This window comes from Coregonus lavaretus (genome assembly GCF_964263955.1).
Source record: "Coregonus lavaretus genome assembly, chromosome: 31".
Classification (NCBI taxonomy): Eukaryota; Metazoa; Chordata; class Actinopteri; order Salmoniformes; family Salmonidae; genus Coregonus; species Coregonus lavaretus.
In genome coordinates, this window is record NC_140018.1 from 18,184,915 (window position 1) to 18,206,255 (window position 21,341).

Here is a 21,341-nt window from a genome sequence, read left to right on the forward strand (position 1 = left end):
TCAATAACAAAAGTTTCTCAATACTTTGTTATATACCCTTTGTTGGCAATGACACAGGTCAAACGTTAACTGTAAGTCTTCACAAGGTTTTCACACACTGTTGAGGGTATTTTGGCCCATTCCTCCATGCAGATCTCCTCTAGAGCAGTGATGTTTTGGGGCTGTCGCTGGGCAACACAGACTTTCAACTCCCTCCAAAGATTTTCTATGGGGTTGAGATCTGGAGACTGGCTAGGCCACTCCAGGACCTTGAAATGCTTCTTACGAAGCCACTCCTTCGTTGCCCGGGAGGTGTGTTTGGGATCATTGTCATGCTGAAAGACCCAGCCACGTTTCATCTTCAATGCCCTTGCTGATGGAAGGAGGTTTTCACTCAAAATCTCACGATACATGGCCCCATTCATTCTTTCCTTTACACGGATCAGTTGTCCTGGTCCCTTTGCAGAAAAACAGCCCCAAAACATGATGTTTCCACCCCCATGCTTCACAGTAGGTATGGTGTTCTTTGGATGCAACTCAGCATTCTTTGTCCTCCAAACACGACGAGTTGAGTTTTTACCAAAAAGTTATATTTTGGTTTCATCTGACCATATGACATTCTCCCAATCCTCTTCTGGATCATCCAAATGCACTCTAGCAAACTTCAGACGGGCCTGGACATGTACTGGCTTAAGCAGGGGGACACGTCTGGCACTGCAGGATTTGAGTCCCTGGCGGCGTAGTGTGTTACTGATGGTAGGCTTTGTTACTTTGGTCCCAGCTCTCTGCAGGTCATTCACTAGGTCCCCCCGTGTGGTTCTGGGATTTTTGCTCACCGTTCTTGTGATCATTTTGACCCCACGGGGTGAGATCTTGCGTGGAGCCCCAGATCAAGGGAGATTATCAGTGGTCTTGTATGTCTTCCATTTCCTAATAATTGCTCCCACAGTTGATTTCTTCAAACCAAGCTGCTTACCTATTGCAGATTCAGTCTTCCCAGCCTGGTGCAGGTCTACAATTTTGTTTCTGGTGTCCTTTGACAGCTCTTTGGTCTTGGCCATAGTGGAGTTTGGAGTGTGACTGTTTGAGGTTGTGGACAGGTGTCTTTAATACTGATAACAAGTTCAAACAGGTGCCATTAATACAGGTAACGAGTGGAGGACAGAGGAGCCTCTTAAAGAAGAAGTTACAGGTCTGTGAGAGCCAGAAATCTTGCTTGTTTGTAGGTGACCAAATACTTATTTTCCACCATAATTTGCAAATAAATTCATTAAAAATCCTACAATGTGATATTTTTGATTTTTTTCCCTCAATTTGTCTGTCATAGTTGACGTGTACCTATGATGAAAATTACAGACCTCTCTCATCTTTTTAAGTGGGAGAACTTGCACAATTGGTGGCTGACTAAATACTTTTTTCCCCACTGTATGCTTTCCCAAGTGTAGCCTATGATCAAAGGTCTTGTTCGACATTGCAGCCAGACTGACTGATCTACAAAGAACCTTGCATCATAAATAACTACTCATTGTTATTTATTAGTCAGTCAGTCTCAATTTACCCATGATACATTACGGATTTGATCCACATGGCCATTGTCAAGGTTTGATTGATGAACCTCACTGCCCAATCGGTCAGTATCAGAGCACTGCGATCTGACCTCACAATTCTGTCAAGATTGAGTAACCACGCCCACCCCTCCCTTTAGCCAATGAACGACTTTCGGGACTTTTCTCAATTTTGAACTCCTTGCGTCCTCTCCTCGCTCCTCGCCTCCTTCTCAAAAACCATTTGAAGAGAAGGTCAGAGAGGCGGGACCTCTGGCTTTCTAATCCAATGGGGTTTGAGAAGGAGGCGAGGAGAGAGGACCCGAGGAGTAGCCAAAGCAATTGAAATTTTGACCCGGGGCTTCCAATCCCTTCGTGCACACGACAATTCGACAGTATATTCGCGGCTCGAGAGACAGAACCACGGGGAGAAGTTGTAGACCTCCAAAACTATTTTACGGTGATGTGTTAACGACAGTAGGGTAGAGGAGAGCTGGGATCATTCAAACCGGGAGAACGAGCAGAAAGCGAAATTAAACCGCAGTTCATGTCATGGTTGGAAGTTTTGACAGATCGCATATAACAGAGTGGATTCTTTGAGTGTTATTGTAAGCACAATTCTGGGGTTGAGATAGGAGTGGAAATTTCTGTAATCGCATTTTCTCCTTTTCCAATGGACACGCATTTGGAGACGCCTGGTACACAAAGTAGACCTATGGAATTACTTCTGTAATGTGGATTGCAATTTTATTTGAAAAAAATAAAGGTCTACTTCAGAACAATGTGAGAAGATACGCATCCTGGATTTTCATATTTCTGGATATCTTGAAAATTATTGGCAACAGTTGAAGGTCGCTATGCTCAAGGGATTTTTGCTCAGGTGTCTTGCCTGCTCCGACCGTGGGACCAAAATGGATTTGACGCCACTACAACCCCCCGTCCCCCTTTAACAGAAGTTCTAACAGTTCTTACACTTTGTTATTAACCTACTGTTTTAAAATTCACAAATGCTTTGGAAGAAATCGCAAGACGACCGCATGGATTTTAAATCGACATTTGCATTTGGAATTTCAATCATGAACTTTGTTGACAGTTTGATAACCTTATTTCTCCTGACGCTTCTGTATTTGTCAGCTGTCAAGGTAAATAATGTGTCATAACAGACCCAGGGTCTCTAAATGGACGTCAAGAAATGTATTATATTTGTGAAACATGGTCAAGTGTAGGTTGTCCTTGTCGCTCCCCTTGATAGGTCATTGCTCATGTTTTAACAACCTCAAAATGTTTCGTGGATTCGGATATATTTAAATAGCAATTACGCTAATCTGACACTGCTCCAATTTAATGTATTTACTCTCTGCTGTGGTGCGTTTGTCGTTCACAGAGGTGGAATAGGCCTATGTAATGTTTTTTAACGAATGTTATGAACTTTAGAGTCTAGACTGGTGATTGCGGGCCTGCTCAGAACCACCTTGGCGATATTATTACGCTTTAAAGGCGCAGCGGCATTTTGAATTTGCAAAGATATGGCAGCAGGTTCGCAGCCTGCACACTCGATCCTATAGCTTAATTTTAGTCGGCACTATCAGAATACCACAAGTCCACTACCCACCCACATTTTAAATGAACATTTCTGAAAAATAGTGCATTGGCTTCATATTTTATTAAGGATTTAAAATTACTTTAACGCTTTAAAATGTAGACTTTGACGTAGGCCTATGCTGGTTTGCAAATCATTAATCAAGATTTTGAAGCCTCCACATAACCCTTGAGCAAAAGTTTAGGAAAAAAAACCACAAAAAAAAACCAATATACCTCAAAAGGAGACACAGGACTGAATAGGTTACTCCTGAATTATATCGAATTGGCCTATACTTTCTCAGCCCACCTCTCTCTCCCGCACCCCCTCATCAGTCAACCCGTGAACACCCCATGAGACCTGTCAAGCGTTTGTTATTAAACGAGCTCTAATAATCAACCATGTAGAGTCAAAGCTTCTGCTGCTGTCGCAAGTAATAATATAATATAATATGCCATTTAGCAGACGCTTTTATCCAAAGTGACTTACAGTCATGTGCGCATAAATTTTTTACGTATGGGTGGTCCCGGGGATCGAACCCACTACCCTGGCGTTACAAGCGCCATGCTCTACCAATTGAGCTACAGGGGACTATTAGTGGTCGTAATTAGTAATATCATTAAAAACGACATCAATAAGAGCCTTTGAGGTGTTGCGGCTCTCATAAGTCCCAATCGCCAGACCCTCACACCACCCAAGGGGCGGGGACTGCTGCTACCTGAAAAGAAACGACGGGTCTATTTTACTTTTCAGGCTGGGGTGAAAATGGTCCAGCCAAGTCACCCGTGATATAAGTCAGTATTCGACGTCCATCCATGTCTGAGGAAGTCGGGAAATGACGTGGAAACTGGCCACTAGGGGCAACAGTGAGCGCTGTTACCTTCAAGTAGGTTTCAGTGTTGTGGATGGGGATTGTGGATGGGCATCTGCCTCTGATTCCAAAGATTGCAAGTTCGAATCCAGCGATTGAAAGTTGTTTTTGATTTTTTTGCTTTAAGCATATTCCAAACCTTAACCTTACCTTAAACATTCGGAGTTAATGCCTAACCTTAAGAATGTGGAGTTAATGCCTGAACTTAACCCTAACCTTAAACATTTGGAGTTAATGCCTAAACTTATCCTTAAACACTTTGAAATTTGACGTTTGGAACAACTTTGAAATTTGATGTTTAAGAAACATGGATGAATGTGTAATTCCGATGTGAGACTGAGAATTGGTAGCAGCGGTCACAGTTGAGGTTGATATTATGCGCTTGCATTGTTCCGACTAAACTCCGTAGTCCTCAGTGAAAGCCACTTGGTAATGCATCTCCCGGCCTCACGCAATCCTGGGCAGCAATTGCACGAGTGTGTGTGTGTGTGTGTGTGTGATGATGATGATGATGATGATGGTGTGTGTGTGCGTGCGTGCCTGTGTACGTACTTGCTTGCATATAAGTGGATAGATGCCAACCACTGTGGCAGGACTGCTGACAGAAATCCCCCCATGGAGAAATGTCGCAAACTGTGGGCTGGATGCGGGTCATTGTAGCAACAATTAACAAGTGTGGTCTGTTGAGTTGCGTAGCCTACACTCGCATAGAGAATTAAATGGTTACATTTGCAAACAGGCGTACAACTAATTCAATCTTCACAGTGAACGACAATGTAGGCCTTGGCTTTGAAACAAAACAAACAAACCAGTTGATATTTGACAGCGGCCAATGTCATATCGTGTCTGCGCCACGTAGCCTCTTCGGTTACAATTTAGTCAATGTGAACTGCACTGTAATATGACATTCTTAAATGTAAGGCTACAATCTAACCTCCAATTTGTGTGCCCCTTTTCCTTTCTCCCGTGCAGAGTGCCCACATACCGAAAGAAGGATGGAGGATTTCGCATGACGGCGGTAGGTGTAAGGCACCGTGGGAAAAGGGTTTTCATTGGGCTCCCTCGAAGGCAAACTGCCAATGAAACGGGGTTTGTGTGGTTCACATTGAGAGCACAGGGAGATCCACACCGCCTGGTGGACTGAAGCGTAACTGCACTAGGTCCTCAGGTTGGACGAATAGGCTCCAACATTGAAGCCATAGTAACACATTTCAACCAGAATGTTGTCAATTTTCACTTATAATCTCCACGAATTCCATTTGAAATATTGTGTGAGGTTAAGATAGGGAAATGTTATGTTAACAGGATTTTTATAGAATGGAATTTAGTCTCTGGCCCTCTTGGCTTCTTTACACAAGCATAAGTTGCACAATATATTTGGAAAGGAGCTGCTCTCGATCAGAAGCTGAATGTTATATGTGATATTGTTTCATACTATGTTTGGTTTGGCTGGTATAGGACACTGCAGGGGGTGTGCTATGATTTCCCATTTCTCCCTTACTCTCCAAGAGGAATCAGAGTTGTTGTCTGTCTGTGGTATCTCAATGTCTTTCTCAACATGTGCAGCCCCAGGCTACAATGTTTTTAGTGCTTCAGTGCAGAAGGTACCAAGCTTTGTGGGGCTGAGAGAGGGAGAGAAAGAGGGAGTCAGTACAGAAGCATACCAGAGCCACAGTGTGAGAGGAAAGGAGAGAGACACCTTGATGGGTGAGATAATATAATAATAAAATATACAATATAATGTACATATGGCATGTACTGTAGTAGACGCTTTTATCTATAGCGACTTACAGTAATGCGTGCATACATTTTTGTATGGGTGATCCCGGTGGGAGATGCTGGTTGTTGAAGGGAAGTTAATGTGGTAGATGTATATTTTGTAATATGCATGTGTGATCTTGCCAAAGCAGCCCTGTGTTTGTGTTTGTTGATTATTTACAGTATGTGTGTATGGGTTCTTGGTATACTAAATGTGTGTGTATGTCTCTCCTCAGTGATATCCTTCATGGAGGTGTACAATAAGAGCCTGTGTCAGCCCAGGGAGCTGCTGGTAGAGATCGCACAGGAGTACCCAGAGGAGGTAGAACACATCTTCATCCCGTCCTGTGTGGTGCTGACACGCTGCGCAGGCTGCTGCAATGACGAGATGCTACAGTGTACTCCAACCTCCACACATAACGTCACCATGGAGGTGAGAGACTGACCCCTGACCTTTGACTGTTTAACCCCATTACCTCTTACATTTAGACTGGAAACCTCCCCAAAATGTCATTTATAACATAATTGAGGTGAAACCCTTAACCCCATACTTCTTTCTCTCTCTCTGTTAATTCCTCTATCTCCCATGTCCCCTCACAACACAGTAACATCACTATGGAGGTGAGAGCCCTTAAACTTTAACCTTTAACCCCATAGCCTCTAGCCTCCCCCTATCCTCACATTCTATAGTATCCCTTTCAGGAATCTCTCCAGCCTCTTTCTGACAATCAATATACCGTATGCTACATGCGTGTTTCAAGTTATGTGGGTCTATGTATGTAGATATATGTAAGGGATAATCAACGAGGGGCTATGCGCTCTATGGAAAATATTGAATGACGTGGAAGCTTCCACGGAGTTGCATTATTTTCCAGAGAACATATAGAGCCCGAGTTGATTATCCCTTACATATATCTATACTTTTACTTTCAAAAGCAACTCAAAGATAGAACATGTTAGCAAGAGATGGGACCAAGTCACCATTTTGCAAGTCTCAAGTCTGAATCTTCGAGTCTCAAGTCCAAATCCAAGTTCCAAGTAATAAAAATCCCTAATTTTGGGTTTGAGTCCTCAAGTCAATGGTTAAGTGTTTTATGCCAATTTCATTGCAATTGCAATGCATCCGTGATTTTGGACAGACATGTTTTACGAACTGCATCCTTTCCCCCCCACGACCACATAGTCTTTGAAACCGAATGCAACGATTTTTGGGACCAATAATGGCCTAATGCACAGCTGGCACTAGGTCCCAGAGTAGTGGGGCAAATTGTTTAGCCTCGGGCCTGGAGTTTTGCTAATCTGGTAACCAAACCAGGTATAAATCAGGACCCTATAGGGTCTGACAGTGATTAATTAGTAGTTGTAAAAATGTATTTATATGGGCAATGGGACCAGATGTACATTTTAGTCATTTAGCAGACGCTCTTATCCAGAGTAATTAGGGTAAAGTGCCCAGCTCAAGGGCACACCAACAGATATTTCACCTAGTTGGCTCAGGGATTTGAACCATCAACCTTTCGGTTACTGGCCCAACACCCTTATCCACTAGGCTACCTGCCACCTAGGTATACAGATATTCTCTAAACAGGTCAAATGGGTTTTAAAGAAATTATGGAAAAACTCCTGGCCCTCGGGAGGATGGAAACCCTGTCAAACTGCAGCAACCTTGTACTTGTTAATATTAATTATATTTTAAACCAGACTTTCCTTTACACAGACACAACCATTGCAATTGGACAATAGAACTCACAGGGTTGAGCTTGCTTTATGCAGGTTTGCATTGCATAGGCCTATGCAACTGCAATTAAAAGTAACTCGCACAGTCTATTTATGTAATCAGTATTGTTTTTTTTTTATTCATTTCATTTAATACTTTTGGATTGAAAAGTTCAAGGTAGTCTAGCCAGTCAGCCCAAGTTTGAATATAGCCTAAACCAAATTTGATCACATTCACATTTTCTCCTAACACAAATATATGGGCAATAAATAGGCTACATAACCCTGCCGAGAGGGGACAGGGAGCATTGGCTGTAGCCTATGCAGCTGCGGGCTGCAGTTGTTATCAGTAGCCTAGTTGATCAGACTGAGAAATCGTCTCGTTTTCTTCCTATACAGTTTAGGTGTAGGCTGCTGCAACATTTCTGTGAAGAGTTCTTGCTTGTGTATGTCGGTAGTGATGTGTTATCACTTTTGCTAAATAAATATTGGAGGACAGTGGAGCGGCGTGCGCTTTGCTAGATTATGTGCTTTGTGCCTGGCCTGCGCAAACTGTGATTTCCGTGAATCTGATTGTTCAAGACACAGAACAGAATGCACAGAACCTGCAGCACTCTGATATGAAGGACAGATAGGCTTACATAGTGCGCGAGATGACATATCGAGTCTCTGGAGTCATACAGCTCAAGTCCAAGTTAAGTCACAAGTCATAGATGCTCAAGTCAAAGTCAAGTGGCAAGTGTTTTTTATTTTTGCCAAGTCAAATCTTAAGTCGCAAAATGTGTGACTTGAGTAGTACTTGAGTCCAAGTCACGTAACTCTAGTCCACATCTCTGACTATAGCCATTGGATTCTACCGTGCAAATATACCGTGCGTTATAGGGAAATAATGCACGCTCTAGAATGCCCTTCAAGCCAATCAGAAACGTATTCAACAATGCCATGATATATGTAAGGGATAATCAACAAGGGGCTATGCGTTCTATGGAAAATAATGAATGACATGGAAGGTGTGTTCCACGACGCAAAGTTGCATTATTTTCCAGAGAACGCATAGAGCCCCGAGTTGATTATCCCTTTTATACCATGGCTATAATTTAACGGATTTGCGGCAGGAAATGTGTTCATTTGCTGGTAAAAATGTGTTCAACATCCACTGAAGTAGCTAGCAAGTTTACTAGATAGCTACAGTAGTTGCCGTGGTAACCAAACAAACAGACTTGCTAGTTTAGCTAACCAAACCATCAGTCCTAGCTTGCCATTATGAAAATCAAATTCAACAATGCCAGTAAAGTTTTCAAATATACTTTTGCTTTCAAAAGCAGCTCAAACATAGAACATGTAAGAATGAACTATAGCCATTGCATTCTACCGCGCAAATATACCGTGCATTATAGGGAAATAATGCACGCTCTAGAATGCCCTTCAAGCCAATCAGAAACAAGTATTCAACATTGCAATGGTATAAAAGTGTGTAAACAATATATGTGCGTATTGTATATTTGAGTATAATGTCAGAGAGCAAATGGGAAAGGAGAGAGTCTATATGTGTGAGTATGTTTGACCGTTCTATATTGGACTCTGTCTTCTCCTGTTTTTGTTTCCACAGATAAAAAGAATAAAACCCCAAAGGCAACAAAATGATATCTTTATGAGTTTTACAGAACACAGTGCATGTGAATGCAGGTAAGACATGTTTAAGTATTATTTTGTAAACATGCTGCAGTTACGCACACACACACACACCTTCTATCTAATCCAGTGTTCTTCTCAGTTCAGGGCATATGGAGGTCTTCTACGAGGAATTCAGGGGTATTTACTGTAAACCGCGATATTGATTGTCTCTGTTAGATAACTAAAAGTATGTTCCTACTTCCGGGTGCCATCTACAATCACACTGAGCACTGATCAAGGCCTGTATCCACAAAGCGTATAAGAGTAGGGGTGCGGATTTAGGGTCAGATCCCTCCTGTCCATATTATCGTATTCATGATGATTTTAAGGCAAAACTGATCCTAGATCAGCACTCCTACTCTGAGACACTTTGCAGGTCACAGAAAAGTGACACGGTATGAACCATGTATCAGCTTTTCCTTTAACACCATAGCTACTCATTTAACATTTTATAAAGATTTCTATCCTACATTCAGTGTGTATAATTTTCCACATTTTCATAACCAGCATATAAACTACTCATAAACCATTAATTCATAGTTTGTTAACCATTAGTAAACTCTTTGTAAATGACTATGTTTTCACAACTCTAACTAGTTTATAAGTAGACTGCATAGATTTACATGGTTTTCTCCTAACCTATTGAGAGTACTGTGAAATTAAATGTGACGTTTCACAATTCTTGGCCTCCTGTACCCACTGGATTACCTGTGAGCCAGAGGATTCGTTGCTCCATAATCAGTTATAGGGAAATGAGCTGTCAAGTTGAACAACAAAATAGACTTGACCTTCGGCTATTGTTATCAGATAGTGTGTATTTGTGTGTGTGTGTGTGTGTGTGTGTGTTGTTGTTGTTTGAAAACAAATCAAGGAGATAAGCCAGGGAGAAAGCCATCCTTGTCATGACTACTTAGGGATCAGGGATGGAAAACACTAGAGTAGCAGAGTGCTACATGGCCACCCAAGCTGATCCCTGTCTATGTATATCTATCTGTCCACTGTTGATGATCTGAATCTGTTTACAAAGAAACAAACGGTGGGCTGTATTTTGTATTTATTAGGGATCCCCATTAGCTGTTACCAAGGCAGCAGCTACTCTTCCTGGGGTCAAAACACATTAAGTCACTTACATCACATATAAAACAAAATATAAAACAGTACATCATATAACATTATTACACCACTACATATCTACAAAACAACATGTATAATACCACCATAAAACCATATTACAATGTATGTGTGTGTAGAGTGCGTGTGCTAGCGCTTGTGTGCGTATGCGTGTGTATGTACCTTTGTGTGTGTCTCTTCACAGTCCCCGCTGTTCCATAAGGTGTATTTTTACCTGTTATTTAAATCTGATTCTACTGCTTGCATCAGTTACCTGATGTGGAATAGAGTTCCATTTAGTCATGGCTCTATGTCAGGGGTGTCAAACTCATTTTAGCTCAGGGGCCACATGGAGGAAAATCTATTCCCAAGTGGGCCGGACCGGAAAAATCATGGTATATATATAACTTAAAAACAACAACTTCAGATTGTTTTCTTTGTTTTAATACGATCAACATACAACATAAAGCTGGAGCCTGAGGACAGTGTGTCCAAAATAGTACAAGCACAACATCACTATTAATCATAAAACACGTCAAGTTTATTTGAAAATTCTAAAGAAAAAGAACACACAAACACACAATGCCTCAGTGATTAACAGAACTGTTTCACAGATCACAGAACTATATCAGGGTGTCATTTCTCAGGCAGAAATGTAGATAAAAATAATGAAATCCTGTTCCCCAAACAAGTGCAAGAACCACAGAGTCAAGAATAGGTTAAATATACAAATAAAATAAAAACAATTAAAAACAATAGCACATCAACATAAAAACATATAAACATAAAGCTGGAGCCTGAGGACAGTGTCCAAAAGCACAACATCACTATTAATCATAACACCTCAAGTTATTTGAAAGTTCTGAGGACAAAGAACACACAAACACACAATGCCTCAGTGATTCACAGAAGTATATCACAGATCACATAACTATATCAGGGTGTCATTTCTCAGGCAGAAATGTAGATAAAAATAATGAAATCCTGTTCCCCAAACAAGTGCAAGAACCACAGAGTCAAGAATAGGTTAAATATACAAATAAAATAAAAACAATTAAAAACAATAGCACATCAACATAAAAACATATAAACATAAAGCTGGAGCCTGAGGACAGTGTCCAAAAGCACAACATCACTATTAATCATAAAACACCTCAAGTTATTTGAAAGTTCTGAGGACAAAGAACACACAAACACACAATGCCTCAGTGATTCACAGAAGTATATCACAGATCACAGAACTATATCAGGGTGTCATTTCTCAGGCAGAAATGTAGATAAAAATAATATGAAATCCTGTTCCCCAAACAAGTGCAAGAACCACAGAGTCAAGAATAGGTTAAATATACAAATAAAATAAAAACAATTAAAAACAATAGCACATCAACATAAAAACATATAAACATAAAGCTGGAGCCTGAGGACAGTGTCCAAAAGCACAACATCACTATTAATCATAACACCTCAAGTTATTTGAAAGTTCTGAGGACAAAGAACACACAAACACACAATGCCTCAGTGATTCACAGAAGTATATCACAGATCACAGAACTATATCAGGGTGTCATTTCTCAGGCAGAAATGTAGATAAAAATAATGAAATCCTGTTCCCCAAACAAGTGCAAGAACCACAGAGTCAAGAATAGGTTAAATATACAAATAAAATAAAAACAATTAAAAACAATAGCACATCAACATAAAAACATATAAACATAAAGCTGGAGCCTGAGGACAGTGTCCAAAAGCACAACATCACTATTAATCATAACACCTCAAGTTATTTGAAAGTTCTGAGGACAAAGAACACACAAACACACAATGCCTCAGTGATTCACAGAAGTATATCACAGATCACATAACTATATCAGGGTGTCATTTCTCAGGCAGAAATGTAGATAAAAATAATGAAATCCTGTTCCCCAAACAAGTGCAAGAACCACAGAGTCAAGAATAGGTTAAATATACAAATAAAATAAAAACAATTAAAAACAATAGCACATCAACATAAAAACATATAAACATAAAGCTGGAGCCTGAGGACAGTGTCCAAAAGCACAACATCACTATTAATCATAAAACACCTCAAGTTATTTGAAAGTTCTGAGGACAAAGAACACACAAACACACAATGCCTCAGTGATTCACAGAAGTATATCACAGATCACAGAACTATATCAGGGTGTCATTTCTCAGGCAGAAATGTAGATAAAAATAATATGAAATCCTGTTCCCCAAACAAGTGCAAGAACCACAGAGTCAAGAATAGGTTAAATATACAAATAAAATAAAAACAATTAAAAACAATAGCACATCAACATAAAAACATATAAACATAAAGCTGGAGCCTGAGGACAGTGTCCAAAAGCACAACATCACTATTAATCATAACACCTCAAGTTATTTGAAAGTTCTGAGGACAAAGAACACACAAACACACAATGCCTCAGTGATTCACAGAAGTATATCACAGATCACATAACTATATCAGGGTGTCATTTCTCAGGCAGAAATGTAGATAAAAATAATGAAATCCTGTTCCCCAAACAAGTGCAAGAACCACAGAGTCAAGAATAGGTTAAATATACAAATAAAATAAAAACAATTAAAAACAATAGCACATCAACATAAAAACATATAAACATAAAGCTGGAGCCTGAGGACAGTGTCCAAAAGCACAACATCACTATTAATCATAAAACACCTCAAGTTATTTGAAAGTTCTGAGGACAAAGAACACACAAACACACAATGCCTCAGTGATTCACAGAAGTATATCACAGATCACAGAACTATATCAGGGTGTCATTTCTCAGGCAGAAATGTAGATAAAAATAATATGAAATCCTGTTCCCCAAACAAGTGCAAGAACCACAGAGTCAAGAATAGGTTAAATATACAAATAAAATAAAAACAATTAAAAACAATAGCACATCAACATAAAAACATATAAACATAAAGCTGGAGCCTGAGGACAGTGTCCAAAAGCACAACATCACTATTAATCATAACACCTCAAGTTATTTGAAAGTTCTGAGGACAAAGAACACACAAACACACAATGCCTCAGTGATTCACAGAAGTATATCACAGATCACAGAACTATATCAGGGTGTCATTTCTCAGGCAGAAATGTAGATAAAAATAATGAAATCCTGTTCCCCAAACAAGTGCAAGAACCACAGAGTCAAGAATAGGTTAAATATACAAATAAAATAAAATCAATTAAAAACAATAGCACATCAACATAAAAACATATAAACATAAATCTGAAAGCGTTGCTCAAACTGCCGTAACAGTCCCGTTATTTTATCTTTGAACCGCTTCATGTCTGCCACATGTTGGGTCGCGCACACATTTTTCAGACAGGGGAAGTGAGCTGCATCACCACCGGCAAGTTGCGTCTCCCACAATGACAGCTTCAACTTGAAAGAACGTATGCTGTCATAATACTGCGTGACAACTTTGTTGCGCCCTTGCAGCTGTTTGTTCAAGTTATTCAGGTGCTCTGTAACATCCACCATAAATGCAAGGTCCTGCATCCATTCTGCGGAATGAAATTCTAACACTGGTTTGCCCTTTTCTTCCATGAACTGTTCAATTTCTTCTCGTAAATCAAAGAAACGCCTCAGCACAGCACCTCGGCTTAACCATCTTACCTCAGTGTGGTATGGCAGGCCATAGATGTGGTCTTTCTCTCTGAGAAGGCTGTCAAACTGGCGGTGATTCAGGCTTCTGGATCGGATGAAATTAACAGTTTGGATGACCACCTTCATGACGTTATCCATCTTTAATGACTTGCAACACAAAGCCTCCTGGTGCAAAATACAGTGAAAAGTCAAAAAATCACGTCCTCCATTTGCAGATTGCACTTTCTCTCTGAACTTTGTCACAACGCCTGCTTTTTTCCCGATCATTGAGGGCGCACCATCTGTAGCCAGGCTGACAGCGCGGGACCAGTCCACTCCGACCCTGTCCAGCGCGCCGACGAGTGCGGTAAAAATATCAGCTGCTGTCGTTGTATCTGTCATCGGCACCAACTCCACAAACTCCTCGGTGACGGTCAATGTGTCATCAACTCCGCGGAGGAAAAAATGGCCAGTTGTGCAACATCTGTAATGTCCGTGCTTTCATCAATTGCAACTGAAAACGCAATAAATGACTTTACTTTTTGCTTCAACTGGCTGTCCAAATCCACTGAAAGATCGGAAATCCTGTCTGCAACTGTGTTTCTTGTCAGGCTGATATTTGCAAAAGCCTGCCGCTTTTCAGGGCACACAATCTCCGCTGCCTTCATCATGCATGTTTTTACAAATTCACCCTCACTAAATGGTTTTGAAGCCACTGCGATTTCATTAGCAATGAGGTAGCTAGCTTTCACTGCAGCGTCACTGATGTCTCGGCTGTGAGTAAACACAGACTGCTGTTTCTTCAGACCCGACAACAGTTCATTCACCTTCTCTCATCTCCGCTGTCCTTGAAAGTTGTCATATTTGTCGGCATGAAGACTCACATAGTGGTGACGAAGGTTATATTCTTTCAGCACTGCAACATGCTGTGAACACACCAAACATACAGCTTTCCCATTCAATTCCGTGATTAAATAGGATGACCATTTTTCTTGGAACACTCTGCACTCTGCGTCCACTTTTCTCTTTTTTGACAGAGACATATTGGGGCAATGAGGGTGCCAAAGCACATAATGTTAAAAGTAGAAGCCGTAATAAATATCGCGGGCAAAACAAAGTAGCTCATTGGCTGCACGTGCTTGACCTACTTGCTCTGCCCCGGTATAAACAGTTTGCTTGCTTAACACAATTGCTATTGCGCCATCCAGTGGACGCAATTGGAACAGCAGTTTATTTTATTGAAAAATTGCAGCGCATTTTTATACTTTACAAATGTTTATTTTTAATTTTTTTTTATTTTTTTTAAAAATCATCTCGCGGGCCGGATTAAACCCGTTTGCGGGCCTGATCCGGCCCGCGGGCCGTACGTTTGACACCCCTGCTCTATGTAGTACTGTGCACCTCCCATAGTCTGTTCTGGACTTGGAGATTGTGAAGAGACCTCTGGCGGCATTTTTTGTGGGGTATGCATGTGTGTCCGAGCTGTGTGCTAGTAGTTTAAACAGACAGCTTGGTACATTCAGCTTGTCAACACTTCTTACAAAAACAAGGAGTGATGAAGTCAATCTCTTTTCCACTTTGTGGCACCTGACCACACAATGGAATAGTAGTCCAGGTGCGACAACTAGGGCCTGTAGGACCTGCCTTGTTGATAGTGTTGTTAAGAAGGCAGAGCAACGCTTTATTATGGACAGACTTCTCCCCATTTTGGCTACTGTTGTATCAATATGTTTTGACCATGACAGTTTACAATCCAGGGTTACTCCAAGCAGTTTAGTCACCTCAACTTGCTCAATTTCCACATTTTTCATTACAGGATTTTGTTGAGGTTTAGGGTTTAGTAAATGGTTTGCCCCAAATACAATGCTTTTAATTTTTGAAATATTTAGGAATCACTTATTCCTTGCCCCCCATTCTGAAACTAACTGCAGCTCTTTGTTAAGTGTTGCAGTCATTTCAGTTGCTGTAGTAGCTGACGTGTATAGTGTTGAGTCATCCGCGTACATAGACACACAGGCTTTACTCAAAGCCAGTGGCATGTCGTTGGTAAAGATTTAAAAAAGTAAGGGGCCTAGACAGCTGCCCTGGGGAATTCCTGATTCTACCGGGATTATGTTGGAGAGGCTTCCATTAAAGAACACCCTCTGTGTTCTGTTAGACAGGTAAATCTTTATCCACAATATAGCAGGGGGTGTAAAGCCATAACACAAGTTTTTTCCACCAACAGACTATGATTGATAATGTCAAAAGCCGCACTGGAGTCTAACAAAACAGCTCCCACAATCATTTGATCATCAATTTCTCTCAGCCAATCATCAGTCAATTTGTTTACTGTAAAATAGCATTTTATCTGGTCAAACACCATTTTTTCCAAAAGTTTATTAAGGGTTGCTAACAGGCTGATTCGTCGGCTATTTGAGCCAGTAAAGGAGGCTTTACTATTCTTGGGTAGCGGAATGACTTTTGCATCCCGCCAGGCCTGAGGGAACACATTTTCTAGTAGGCTTAAATTGAAGATATGGCAAATAGGACTGGCAATATCGTCCTCTAATATCCTTAGTAACTTTCCATCCAGGTTGTCATTGTTGATATACAACAATACTTTTTTTACCTCTTCCACACTCACTTTACGGAATTCAAAAGTACAATGCTTGTCTTTCATAATTTAGTCAGATATACTTAGATGTGAAATGTCAGCGTTTCTTGCCAATTAAAAAATCACTAAAGTAGTTGGCAATATTGGTGGGTTTTGTGATGAATCTGATTAAATGAATGATGGAGCCGAGTTTGCCTTTTTGCCCAAAATTGCATTTAAGGTGCTCCAAAGCTTTTTACTATCATTCTTTATATCATTTATTTTTGTTTCATAGTATAGTTTCTTCTTCTTTTTATTTAGTTTAGTCACATGATTTCTCAATTTTCAGTATGTTTGCCCAACTGTTGTGCTGCTAGACTTATATGCCATACCTTTTGCTTCATCCCTCTCAACCATACAATGTTTCAATTCCTCATCAATCCAAGGGGATTTAACCGTTTTTAGTCATTTTCTTAACAGTTGCATGCTTAATAGTAAGGTAAGGGCTGTAAGGTAACGTCATGTTGTTTGTTTCTGTCTCTCAGGCCAAAGAAAGAAGTGAAAGAACAGAGAGAAAAGTGAGTACAGACTCTTGCTCTGTGTTGATTTGAGAAGCGATGTCTATTATTTTCTTGTCTATCCATCTCTTTGGCATTGTCTTTCTCCCTCTATCTTTCACTGTCCTCTCGCTCTCAAACTCTCTCTCTCTCACACACACTCTCTCTCTCTCTCTCTCTCTCTCTATCACTCTCTCTATCGCTCTTTCTCCTGTGCTCACACATTTTCAGCATTTCTCTCTTAAAATGTGTGTTGTTACACACGGTATACAACAGTGTATCAAATGATCACTTACACTACCATGTTGGCACAGATCCAATGAGCTTCCTGAAGTTCACAAATAATCACATCCCTTTTATCCATTCTAATATCATGACCCTTTGAGCTCTCAGGTGAGACACACGGAAAACCCCTAGAATGCTTCACTCAGGTGAATAAGTGACACCTGATGAGGTCAATGTCCTCTGCTCCTTTCATCTAATGTCGTTTTATATACACATGCTGCTCTTTACATTCCTCTGTTATGATCCACCCTTCTGTACCTGCCTTTAAGTATGTCTCAGGGTTCATGTCTTTAACTCTGTTTTACAAGATCCTGTGATGTGTAGATTTCAATGTGTCTTTTTAGATACCCCCTTTAACTTTTTTTTGTGTGTGTTTATGGGTCTGGCTAGAGTGGATTTCTTGTACTACAATATTTTCCCCCCTCTACACATGATTCTCTAGTTTTCCTATTGCCTAAACCTATGGGATTACCAGGGTCTTTGGTTGTATTTAGGTTTTATATGTAATATGTCCAGCGGTATAGATAAGGGTTTGTTTCTGCGACCCAATCTGACCGACCTTGTTTTAACCATTTATGAGTCTGAAGGCTGATGGCTTTAGTGCTCCCTGCCACCATGTTTCTACACTGAGATGCCCCAGGGGTTGTTCAACTCTTGTTTTGAATGCTACCGTGCTTTACTGTTTGCTTAACTTTTACACCTGACCGTGCTGTGGTGACGGCAGGGTTGGATTAAGAAATCATAGGCCCCAGGGTGTGAGGACAGACACAGGGAGACAGGAAGCAAGTACAGGTTGTGAACATTTAATGAAAAAACGGACATATAACAAAACAAGAACAGCGTCTGGACAAGGGGAACAAAACAGCATTAATACAGACACAGGATCAACCTGGGGAACAGACAGATATATAAGGGCAATCAACAAAGGGAAGGAGTCCAGGTGAGTCCAATGAGCGCAGATGCGCGTAACGATGGTGACAGGTGTGCGTAATGATGGGCAGCCTGGCGCCCTTGAGCGCCAGGGCAGGGAAGCGGGAGCAGGCGTGACACAGGGCTTAGATATTTTATAGGGCCCCCCTCCCCTTTTCAGGCGCTTGCAAGTGCACACATTCTTTTATGAGCCTAATAATAAAGACGTAATTTAACTGTAAAAATGTTTTTTTTTTTTTTTTTTTTATCTGCCTCTTGGAGGTTGCAGTAAAAAAATAAAAAATGTATACATTTCAATGTAGCTCTGCTTCAAGGGCCCCCTACAGGCTTGGGCCCCTGGGCTTCAGCCCATGAATGCCCCTGCATTAATCAGGCCCTGGGAGAGGAGCCTCCTGGGTAGTTAGTCACAGTGGTGTTAATGATGGTACAAAAGACCTCTGAAGATCAATGAGCTGGATCAGTCATCCTATGGAAGCTAACTCTAGTCTAGGTTCACCCAATCATTGTGCGGAAATGTTCCTTTCTTGTCACATTTTGTTATATATCCTGCACCTGTTAAATCTGCTGGTAGTGAATACACTACCTGGAGCTCATTGTTATATCAAACAAGTTGAACAGGCAGATCATTCAAGATTTACTTCGAAATTGGACGTCTGTCCGTGTCCTAAGGACATCGGGAAATGCCTTCAAAACCGGACACTAGGGGCAACAGTGGGCGCTATTATCATCAAGTAGGCTTGGGTTTTGCTAGGGTGTTGTGGACGGGGGTGGTGGACCCTCATCATCCTATGACTCCGGATCAGAAGGTTGCATGTTTAATCCCAGTGGTGGACCCTCATGTTTTATTTTTAACCCTATCCCAAAACTTAACCCTTAATTTAACCATTCAGAATGAATGCTTAAATGTAATATTTTAATCCCATCCAAAACCTTAACCCAAAACCTTAACCCTTAACTTTGAAATGTGACGTTTGGAGCAACTTTGAAATTTGACATTTGGAGAAAAGTGCAAAAAACGTCTAATTCTGCAGTGAGACTGTGAGAGCTTGTTGAGTTCAATCAGCCAAGACTGCTGACCCAGATTAGTTGAAAGAGAACTAGGCTGAACCTTCTAGATGGGTTAGCTGACAACGTCACGAAAAAGATGTGCACGCTTAAATGGGTCAGAAGTCCGTGAGTTGTGATTCTAGATGGCCAGATAGCTACCAACAGTGACAAGAAACGGCCATGTGGGGAATTGTAAGTGACTAATTTAATCTTGTTCTTGATACCAAGTCTTGTTTTGAGGTGTTTTGACCGATTTCATGTCAATGCTATCCAAATCCACTAGTAACCAAAAAATCAAAATACATTTTATATGTGATATTCTTCAAATAGCCACCCTTTGCCTTGATGACAGCTTTGCACACTCTTGGCATTCTCTCAACCAGCTTCACCAGTAATGCTTTTCCAACAGTCTTGAAGGAGTTCCCACATATGCTGGGCACTTGTTGGCTGATTTTCCTTCACTCTGCGGTCCGACTCAACCCAAACCATCTCAATTTGGTTGAGGTCGGGGGATTGTGGAGGCCAGGTCATCTGAAGCAGCACTCCATCACTCTCCTTCTTGGTAAAATAGCCCTTACACATCCTGGAGGTGTGTTGGGTCATTGTCCTTTTGAAAAACAAATGATAGTCCCACTAAGCCCAAACCAGATTGGATGGCGTATCGTGCAGAATGCTTTGGTAGCCATGCTGGTTAAGTGTGCCTTGAATTCTAAATAAATCACTGACAGTGTCACCAGCAATGCACCCCCACACCATAACACCTCCTCCATGCTTTACGGTGGGAACTACACATGCAGAGATCATCTTTTCACCTACACCGCATCTCACAAAGACATGGCGTTTGGAACCAAAAATCTCAAATTTGGACTCCAGACCAAAGGACACATTTCCACCAGTCTAATGTCCATTGCTTGTGTTTCTTGGCCCAAGCAAGTCTCTTCTTATTGGTGTCCTTTAGTAGTGGTTTCTTTGCAGCAATTCGACCATGAAGGCCTGATTCACACAGTCTCCTCTGAACAGTTGATGTTGAGATGTGTTTGTTACTTGAGCTGCAATTTCTGAGGCTGGTAACTCTAATGAACTTATCCTCTGCAGCAGAGGTAACTCTGGGTCTTCCTTTCCTGTGGCGGTCCTCATGAGAGCCAGTTTCATCATAGCTCTTGATGGTTTTTGCGACTGCACTTGAAGAAACGTTCAAAGTTCTTGAAATATTCCGTATTGACTGACCTTTGTCTTAAAGTAATGATGGACTGTCATTTCTCTTTGCTTATTTGAGCTGTTCTTGCCATAACATGGACTTGGTCTTTTACCAAATAAGGCTATCTTCTGTATACCCCCCTACCTTGTCACAACACAACTGATTGGCTCAAATGCATTAAGAAGGAAATAAATTCCACAAATTAACTTTTAAGAAGGCACACCTGTTAATTGAAATCCATTCCAGGTGACTACATAATGAAGCTGGTTGAGAGAATGCCAAGAGTGTGCAAAGCTGACATCAAGGCAAAGGGTGGCTATTTGAAGAATCTCAAATATAAAATATATTTTGATTTGTTTAACACTTTTCTTTGGTTACTACATGATTCCATATGTGTTATTTCATAGTTTTGATGTCTTCACTATTATTCTACAATGTAGAAAATAGTACAAATAAAGAAAAACCCTTGAATGAGTAGGTGTTCTAGAACGTTTGACCGGTAGTGTAGTTTACATGTCAACAATCTAAGCCGGCCCTGTCTGGTTTGCCCCATAGTTGCGCAAGCGCCAGTTTTGTTGCTAAACAACCAACCATCTATAGTCCACTATCCATTTGGGAATGTTAAGAGTAGCTGAGAGAGTGTTTGGGCAAAGAAACAGCTTACACAGCCAAACTTAAATATTAAACTTGTGAAACCCTTTCTTTTTGGTGTAAGAATGTCTAGAAGCCAGTCTTCTTTTGATCATTTATTTCGCTACACCGGTGACAAAAAGGCCGTTCTGGCTCGGACAAGGCTTACTTGTCCAATTCTTACTTACTAGATTTATTGAGACCATTTGATTCTATTTCAGTCCATTCTCTCACTCCTATAGACTCTGTGTGAATGAACAAT

General features: G+C 40.8%; 1 protein-coding gene across 2 annotated transcripts in view; it reads left to right on the top strand.

Annotated features, from left to right (window-relative positions):
* Nucleotides 1–1,895: 1,895 nt before the first annotated feature.
* LOC311106321 (vascular endothelial growth factor A-A-like) overlaps nucleotides 1,896–21,341 on the top strand; it is a 22,969-nt gene continuing 3,523 nt past the window's right edge. The window contains exons 1-6 of one of the 2 annotated variants that reach the window (XM_084148636.1): nucleotides 1,896–2,665; nucleotides 4,946–4,991; nucleotides 5,540–5,680; nucleotides 5,968–6,164; nucleotides 9,057–9,133; nucleotides 16,978–17,010. In XM_084148636.1, the coding sequence (XP_084004762.1) occupies nucleotides 2,531–2,665; nucleotides 4,946–4,991; nucleotides 5,540–5,680; nucleotides 5,968–6,164; nucleotides 9,057–9,133; nucleotides 16,978–17,010 (629 nt within the window). In that variant the 5' untranslated portion in view covers nucleotides 1,896–2,530. The remainder of the gene's footprint in view (nucleotides 2,666–4,945; nucleotides 4,992–5,539; nucleotides 5,681–5,967; nucleotides 6,165–9,056; nucleotides 9,134–16,977; nucleotides 17,011–21,341) is intronic. The other variant, XM_084148637.1, reaches the window with a different exon arrangement.